Source organism: Dipodomys ordii, unplaced genomic scaffold (assembly GCF_000151885.1).
Source record: "Dipodomys ordii isolate 6190 unplaced genomic scaffold, Dord_2.0 Scaffold7, whole genome shotgun sequence".
Lineage (NCBI taxonomy): Eukaryota > Metazoa > Chordata > Mammalia > Rodentia > Heteromyidae > Dipodomys > Dipodomys ordii.
In genome coordinates, this window is record NW_012267223.1 from 20,443,369 (window position 1) to 20,451,735 (window position 8,367).

General features: G+C 51.1%; 1 protein-coding gene across 3 annotated transcripts; it reads right to left on the reverse strand.

Annotated features, from left to right (window-relative positions):
- Window positions 1-60: 60 nt before the first annotated feature.
- Arl5c (ADP-ribosylation factor-like 5C) lies at window positions 61-7,454 on the reverse strand. 3 transcript variants are annotated; one of them, XM_013008818.1, is made up of 6 exons: window positions 7,368-7,454; window positions 6,753-6,813; window positions 4,825-4,972; window positions 3,992-4,075; window positions 2,939-3,239; window positions 61-625 (listed from the first exon to the last, which is right to left on the reverse strand). In XM_013008818.1, the coding sequence occupies exons 1-6, from the start codon at window positions 7,411-7,413 to the stop codon at window positions 486-488; spliced, it is 780 nt and encodes a 259-aa protein (XP_012864272.1). In that variant the 5' UTR covers window positions 7,414-7,454; the 3' UTR covers window positions 61-485. The 3 variants fall into 3 exon arrangements, with proteins under 3 accessions (XP_012864272.1, XP_012864273.1, XP_012864274.1); XM_013008820.1 differs by having other exon boundaries at window positions 476-625; window positions 3,088-3,239; XM_013008819.1 differs by lacking the exon at window positions 3,992-4,075.
- Window positions 7,455-8,367: the final 913 nt, after the last annotated feature.

Genomic DNA, 8,367 nt, shown 5'->3' on the forward strand with positions numbered 1-8,367 from the left:
CCATATTCTGAGAGCTTTAAAGACCAAGTCAGTTTGAGGAACAGTCAGGTAGAAAAGATGAACAATTTTCAACGATATTTATTACTACATTCGCATCTTAAAAAAAAATCCTAATGCAATGTGCAAAGACAAACAAAATAAATAGTCCCCATAGGAAGCTGGAACCCTTGGGAGGAGTGGGGTTCTCAGGGAAGGACCCTGGAAGGGAAGGGATAGCACCTGGCAGCTCGAAGCTCAAGCCCTTTGATCAGAGTAAGCACCACAGAGGCAAGGGTGAAAGGGTGTGAAAGGTGCCTCCCTGTCTGGGTGCTGGGCTGCACTTCCCCATTCCCCAACACACCCCGCAGCTCCCCTGGGGTCTCCAGAACACTGAGGTTGTAGAATGGATGACAACTTTGCCAGAGCAACTTAGGGTCTGTGGACTCGCTCCTCTGTGGCAGTTGGCAGTGACAACTGTCCATAGCTGCTCGGCAACCACCAGTGAATCAGAGAAAAGCACAAAAGTCACTTGGGTTTCTCATCCACACTGAACTGTGCAGAATGCCCATAGTTTCCAGTGGGCCCGGGGCTGGGCCATCATTTAGCAGAGGCCTGAGACTGCATCCACTGGAGCCGGGCAGGCAGCCTGAGGGAGGGAAAAAGGGGCAGGGGATTAGCACTTCTGTAAGGTGATGGCCTTGAAGGCTAAGGCCTTGGCTGGAGCAGACTAAGGGAGCAGCCAAGGTGACATGCGGTCATTTAATATCCAAAGGCAACTGACCTGAGTTCTTATAATATATCAAGTACTATCTGGGTCAGGGGCAGAAATTTCTTTTTTGGGGGTGGGTGGGGGGTCGTGGGGCTTGAACTCTGGGCCTGGGCGCTGGCCCTCAGCTCTTCAGCTCAAGGCTAAGACTCTACCACTTGAACCACAGCGCCACTTCCAGTTTTCTGGTGGTTAATTGGAGATAAGAGTCTTACAGACTTTCCCGCCTGGGCTGGCTTTGAACTGTGATCTTCACGTCTCAGCCTCCTAAGTAGCTAGGATCACAGGCGTGAGTCACCTGTGCCGGTCAGGGGCAGAGATTTCTGACATAAAGCAATCACATTCTCTGATGTTTACTGGCTAGCAGAGGCATGGGTGTCAAGCTAGTGCTCCAAGTAGTAAATCCACAAACTATGCTTCAGTGATTGTGAAGGAGATGTCCTAGGGCCTCTGGGAGTCAGGGAAGGTTCCTCTGAGGAAGCAAACTGGAGTCTCACCTTGCTGGGTCCCTCTGGGCAAGCCTGGGTCTCTGTCCCAGCTGTTGTCACTAGGGACAGTGCAGGATGACTTCAAATGCCAGGGAAGAAGCTTCACAAGGAACTTCTCCCATGAAAGAGTAAACAAGCTCAAAGCAAGATGGAATGCGTCATCTCTAGGCCCTGGCTTGTGGGGAGTACTTAGGAAATACTGGTTGGACCAAACTGACTATAGGTTGGGGGAAGGGAGGGCCTTCTTAACAGAGAGGGGAAAATATACTATCAGAAATCTGTGGTTCATTAGCCAGGGGCCAAGGGCTTATACCTGTAATCCTAGCTATTCAGGAGGCTAAGTCTGAGGATCATGGTTCAAAGCCAGCCCGGGCAGGAAAGTCCTTTAGACTCTTATCTCCAATAAACCACCAGAAAACCGGAGGTGGTGCTGTGGTTCAAGTGGTAGAGCAATAGCCTTGAGCAAGAGTTCAGGGACAGTGCCCAGGCCCAGAATTCAAGCCCCACAACTGAGAAAGAAGGAAGGAAGGAAGAAAGAAAGGAAGAAGGAAAGAAAGAAATCCATCAGGCACTGGTGGCTCATACCTGTAATCCTAGCTACTCAAGAGGCTGAGATCTGAGGATCATGGTTCAAAGACAGCGTGGGCAGGAAAATCCATGAGACCTTTATTCAACTAACCACCAGAAAACCAAAAGTGGCACTTTGGTTCAAGGTGGTAGAGCACTAGCCTTGAGCAAAAGAGCTCAAGGACAGCACCCAGGCCTTGAGTTCAAGCCTCAGGACAGGCACAAAAAGGAAATCTGTGGTTCCTTGGACTAACTTGCCTAATGCCTCTTCTTCAAAAAAGGACTCTGGGGGTGATACTGGCAGCCAAGTTTCAGGAGGCTGAGGCAGCAGGCTTTCCAATTTGGAGCCAGAAAGAAAGAAAAGAAAACACTGGGTTCCTAGCTTGCTACCATTCTATTCAAGAGGTCCGAGAAAAGGGAACTGTCCAAAACCAAAGGAATGTACTTTTGGGGTAGCCCAACTCATTCATACCCTGAAAGTATTTGCTGGGTTTTATACTACTCTGCTCCTCTGACTTGCTACACAGAGTAAGTGACCTCATTTCTTGAACAACTACTGTGTGCCAGGTATTATTCTGGGAATTGGAAAAATAGTTTCCTTCTCAGCAGCTTCCCTCTGCCATCTTATTAAAAATGCAAAATCCCCAGCTCAGTGGTAAAGCCTGGGGTCCTCCGGCCTCCATCTCTCAAGTGCTGAGATTACAGGTGTGCTGGGATTGTGTATCTCAAGAGGCAGGGCTATGTGTCTGCTTGTTCACTGCTGTTTCTCCAGTACTCAGAAAGATTTGACAAAGCAGTGCCACCATCTACTCTCTGCAGAAGCTGTAGGGATGGCAGATCAAAAAGTCCAGAAGAGTCAATGCCTTCGACTGGAAGGTTTGTCCCTTGAGCCTTTCCATGATCACCTCTTTGCTTTGTTGAGGTGTTGGCTCAAGGGCAACCTCCTGGGAAATGTTATTGCTGCCCACCAGGATCCAATCAGACCAGTCCCTGCCCGCCTCCCATCATTCTTACCCAGTTTCACTTCCTTCTCAACACTTCCTGGTTACTAAAATGACGGTTCCTCTGGGGAATACTACCTCTTGCTATTAACAGCCCCCAGGCAGCAGAGACTCTGCCCTGCCCACAGAGCACCCACAGCACCCAGGCTGTGGACAAGTGCTCATCTGACTGAGGCCAGAGCCAATAGGGAACCAAATTCTGACAGGAGGAATGACAGAGGACAAGATCTTGTGGTCCATCATCCCACGCATGGTCCAGGTTCTGCAGGAGGGGGTTGCCACTGACCCTTCCCCCGTCAGAGCACAGCAGCCTTGGATGTGCCATGGGTGATCTTTGATGGCGCTGAGAGAGAGGAACTGGGAGATCTCTGCCGTGGTCATGGAGTCCTTCACATCCTGCTTGTTGGCAAAGATCAGGACTGAAGCATCTCGAAGTGCCTGTAGACAGAAAAGCCCTAGTCAAGTCCAGGCACTGGTGGCTCATGCCTGTAATCCTAGCTACTCAGGAGGCTGAGATCTGAGGAGCGCAGTTCAAAGTCAGTCCAGGAAGAAAACTCCATGAGACTTTTATATTGAATGAACCACCACAAAACTGGAAGTGGAACTATGGCTCAAATGGTAGAACACCAGTGAAAAAGCTAAGAGAAAGTCCTCTATCCCTGACTTCAAGCCCTGGTAACAGCAGAAAGAGAGCAAGAGAGAGAGAGACAGAGACAGAGAGAGACAGACAGACAGAGACAGAGATACAGAGACAGAGACAGAGAAGAAGCACCCTGCCCAGATCCCCACAGTAAGAAGTGCGACCAGGCACTGGTGGCTCACGCCTGTAACCCTAGCGACTCAGGAGGCTGAGATCTGAGGATCATGGTTCAAAGCCAGCCTGAGCAGGAAAGTCTGTAAGACTCTTATCTCCAATTAACCACTTGAAAACTGGAAGCGAGCAGAGTGGCTCAAAGTGGTAGAACGCTAGCTTTGAGCGAAAGAGCTCAGGGACAGCGCCCAGGCCCTGAGTTCAGCCCCAAAACAAAGCAACTCTGGCTTCTGTGATCACTGTGTTGAGGGCTCTGCAATCTTTCATCTGGGACAGATGAGAGAGATGCTGTCAGCCTAGGGCATTGGGAACAAAGCTCAGAGAGGCTATGTGATTGGACTAAGGACACACAGCTAGACCCACTGAGCCTTCTCCTTACCTCATGGGCCAGCATCTTATACAGCTCCTCTCGAGTAGTCAGCAACCGATCCCGATCTGAGCTGTCAATCACGAGGATGATAAACTGGCCAGCAGAGGAAAGCCATGAGTGGTGAGGCTTTCTTTTTGGGGAACAGATTTCTATCCACAGTGCTGCCCACTGGCCTCTTCCAGCCCCACAGGAAAGGAACTGTACAGCCTGGTTCTCTTTTATCTGCCTTTCTGTGCAGACAGAATACACATACCTGATGTACACAGTGGGTGGTGCTAAGCCCTGGAGATTCCTGGATCCATTTAGGCCTCATGATCACCATGGGGAATCGTTATTATTATGACTCCCATTTTATAGACAAGACAAGGCCCAGTGAGATGAACTTGCCCTGAGCCACATAGCTTGTGAGTAACAGTGCTGGAATTCAAAGTGCTTTGTCCCACTCCAAGAATTAAACCGTGGAGTTTGACTTCTGCCACGGAGACAAAGGGCCTCTGCCATGCAGAATATCAAATAGAAAACTTCTAGAAGCAGACAAAGTTATCAGGCTGGCCTAGAACTCATAATCCTTCAGCTTCAGCCTCCCAACTAGCTGGGATACAGATACGCACCATCATGCCCCACCTAGGATTCAAAAACATGTTGATAGATACTGCACTATGTTACGTACTGGCACACATGCATTAGCAATTGTTCTGTTGTTATTTAATTTCCATCATGACTTGGAGAAGTTCTTAAGCCCTGACTTCATAGGCAGAACGGATATTCAGAGAGGGTAAGAGGGCAAGCTAACATCACACAGCTGCCTTGGAGATCCCCCACAGACCTGGTGTCCTCCTCACCTCTGTGTTGGCATAATAGACGTTCCAGCTGGAGCGCAGAGCCTCCTGCCCCCCAATATCCCACATGAGGAAGTGGGTCTTCTGAACAACAATCTCTTCCATGTTGCTACCGATGGTGGGACACGTGTGAACCGCCTCATTAGTCAGGCTAGAGAGGCAGGAGAAGAATCAGCCCAGCCTACTTCCAGCTCTGACCCCCCACCCCCATCTCTTATTCCCAAAATGCATAGCCTAGTCTAAGTCAGAACAACTCAAACAAGCTTAACCAAGCACCTGCTGGGGAAGCTGGGACAAGGGTTGACCTAGGGAAAATGAAGGCAGAAGTGAGATCAAGTAGTGAGCAGGCTTGGATGCCACAGAAGGGAAAGTCTTTAGGGCAATCTCAAATTTTCATATGTAGTTGAATCATGGGAAAGCCTTGTAAAAATGCAGGTTTTTGATTCAACATGCTGAGCTGCAGTGAGGTAAGTTCTTACTCTGCAGCCCACACTGGCCTAGAACTATAGATCCTCTGGCCTCTGCTTCCCAAGGGCTGGGATGGCACATATGAGCCATCACTCACAGTACCCAGGGTTTTTTGCATTTCTTACAAGCTCTTAGATGCTGTCCTTGCTTCTGGTCTGTGGACCACACTTGGAGTTGCATGGGCTTGGGAAAAAGATCTAAGTAAGTGCCATAAGACAAATGCCCCACTCCCAGTGACATGGAATAGACGCACATGTATGTGAAGATTGCTTGTGAGCTGGGCACTGGTGCCTCATGTCTGTAACTGTAGCTACTCAGGAGACTGAGATATGAGGCCACTGCTTCAGCCACACAGACTCCCTGAGCCACCCAGGTAGCAAAGTCCATGAGACTCTTATTTCAAATTAACCAGCAAAAAGTCAGGAGTAGAGCTGTGGCTCAAATGGTAGAGCACCAGCCTTGAGTAGAAAAGCTAAGGGACAATGTTCAAGCCCTGAGTTCCAGCCCCAGAAGCACATACATACAAAACGAATGCTTTTCAAAGCTTATAATGTTGGTTAGGATGAGGAGAAAATCTGGGAGTGACAGGGACATTTACTCTGCACTGCTTGGATTTTTTCAGCTCTAATCTTATTTTTTGGCCATCCTGGATTTTGAACTCAGGACCTCACGCTTGCCAGGCAGGAGCTCTACCACTTGACACCCTCCCCCCAGCAACTTTTAGATTTTTCAAAAATATTTACCCAGGGGTCAGGAAGGTGGCTCAGTAGTAGAGCTTGCCTCGCATGCATGAGACCCTGGGTTCGATTCCTCAGCACCTCTATAAGCAGGGGAAAAAAACCGGAAGTGGTGCTGTGGCTCAAGTGGTAGAGCGCTAGCCTTGAGCTGAAGAGCTGAGGGACAGCGCCCAGGCCCAGAGTTCAAGCCCCACGACTGACAAAATAAATAAATAACATTTACACATACTGCTTTTTTCAGGAAAGTCTTTGTTCTAGCTCCACAAAGTACAAGCTCCTTGGGAGAGAGGCCATCGTGAGCGCGAGCCCAGCAGCGCAGCCCTGAGCACGTGTGCAGCTCTGCTGGACTGGGGTCTGCAGGGTGAACCCTCCCCCGGGAGCTGGGGTGGAGGCTGGAGACCCAAGTTAACCTGTGCAAGGTGCGGGAAAGGAGGCCGGTGTCAGGACCTGCCCAGATTGTAACAGGGTGTGCGCGTGGCCCAGGGTGGAGGGCGGAGGCCGTGGCATCTGGAGCTGCCCACAGCTGCAGGGTGCGAATGCCAGGCCGACGGCCACGACGCCAGGAACCTCATCCTCATTCCCATCACCCTTCCCTCCCGGTGGCTACAGAACCAAGGGGAGGGCTTTGGCGATTGGCCCAAGTGCCTGTCAGTCTACTGGGAGGCCCCGCCCCTCTCCCCGCGCCCTCTCCGCCCCGCCCCCTCCCTCCCCACCCCAGACACTTACAACTGATAGAGAATGGTGGTCTTTCCTGCATTGTCCAGCCCGAGGATGATGACTTTGTGTTCTGGAGGCATCCGAGGGTAAAGGCAGGGTCATATTCAAACCCGATGATTAACTAAGGGCTCATCCCTCCTCCCTAGTGTTCGGGGGGGGGGGGTCTCTGCCCACCTCACCACTTTCTACTTCCCACCTATGCTGCCCTGGGTCAGCGGATAAGAGAGTCCCCCTACCACCACATTTCGAGAAAAGGGACTGGGGCGGGGGGCAGAGGGGGTGAGTCTGGGAGGCTCTGGGCTTACCAAGGGGTCGTGGGAAAGAGACAAACCCTAAGTCACAATTGCGGAAATCCGGCAGTGATCCACCAGCCCAGCGCCGTTTAGTTGGGGAAGAAGGAGGCTTTTCTAGCCCGGCACCCTGGCACATGGAAGCGCGGGGACCCGAGGACAGGGCTGGCACAAGGATCGAGACCCCCACCCTACCCCACCAAGAGAAGAACTCCCACATAGGACTCTAGGAGTTCAAGGATCCCCAGCACCCCTGCCTTAACGACCCTAAACCGGGGAGCCCCAGGAGACAACGAAATCAAAGAGATCACGAGGTGCCCTGTGCACCCCTTACCCTGGTTCCCGAAGATGCCCATCAGCTTGGCGATCAGTTGTCCCATGGCACCTCCCAAACCAAGTAGCAGTAGGAGTCAATCGTCTCTCTCTCCAGAGTCTCACTTAAGTTTTGGGAGCCCCGCCCCCAGGGCAGAGCCAATCGGGTTTTGCCTACGAGATTGGGGAAACCCTCGTGCCACCGGCTCCGCCTGGGAATCCCCTGGGAGAGGGAGGGCTGGCATGAAAGGTTACCGTGACCATATGCTGTTTGACCTGGACCCTGGACACGCCAGGAAAAGGGAGTCTCAGACTCTATAGCCTTCCCTCGCCCTAAGAAAACTCTGACAAGTTTTCTGGGCGTTCTGCTGCTTCACTGCAAATCACTGATGCCAGCTCTCCCTCCCCTAAGAGCCAATGCTAGGGCAAGACCCTAGATTAACGTAAAAACCCAGGTGACCCCAGGCACCGACCAACTGTGAGACACACAGGGATCTCTGATCCCCTCTGATGTGGGAGAATATTCCAGTCTTAAGAAGTATTCTAGTTATTCCAGTCTTGGGGCCTTATGTTATCTCCTGGGAAAGGGCAAGGTCCCTTCCCCACCTTCAGGTCCCTCTTAGGAAGTTTCCAGGAGAAACCGAGATCTCTTCTACACACCACTGACAAACGATCTGGTCAGGCAGTTGATCTCAAGAATGGTGTCTGAATTCAGACAGGGCTAGAAGAGAAATCTCCAGCAGAGACCCTGCAGTAAAGACCCAGGTACTAAAACCCAGTGGAGGAGCTCACACCTATAACTGCAACACTGAGAAGGCAGAGACAGGGGGATGTAGAGTTCCAAGCCTGCTCAGGCTACATAGCAAGAACCTTAAAAACAAACAACAACAACAAAAAAACCCACAAGCCGGGCGCTGGTGGCTCACACCTATAATCCTAGCTACTCAGGAGGCTGAGATCTGAGGATCGCGGTTCAAAGCCAGCCCGGGCAGGAGAGACCGTGAGACTCCTATCTCCAATAA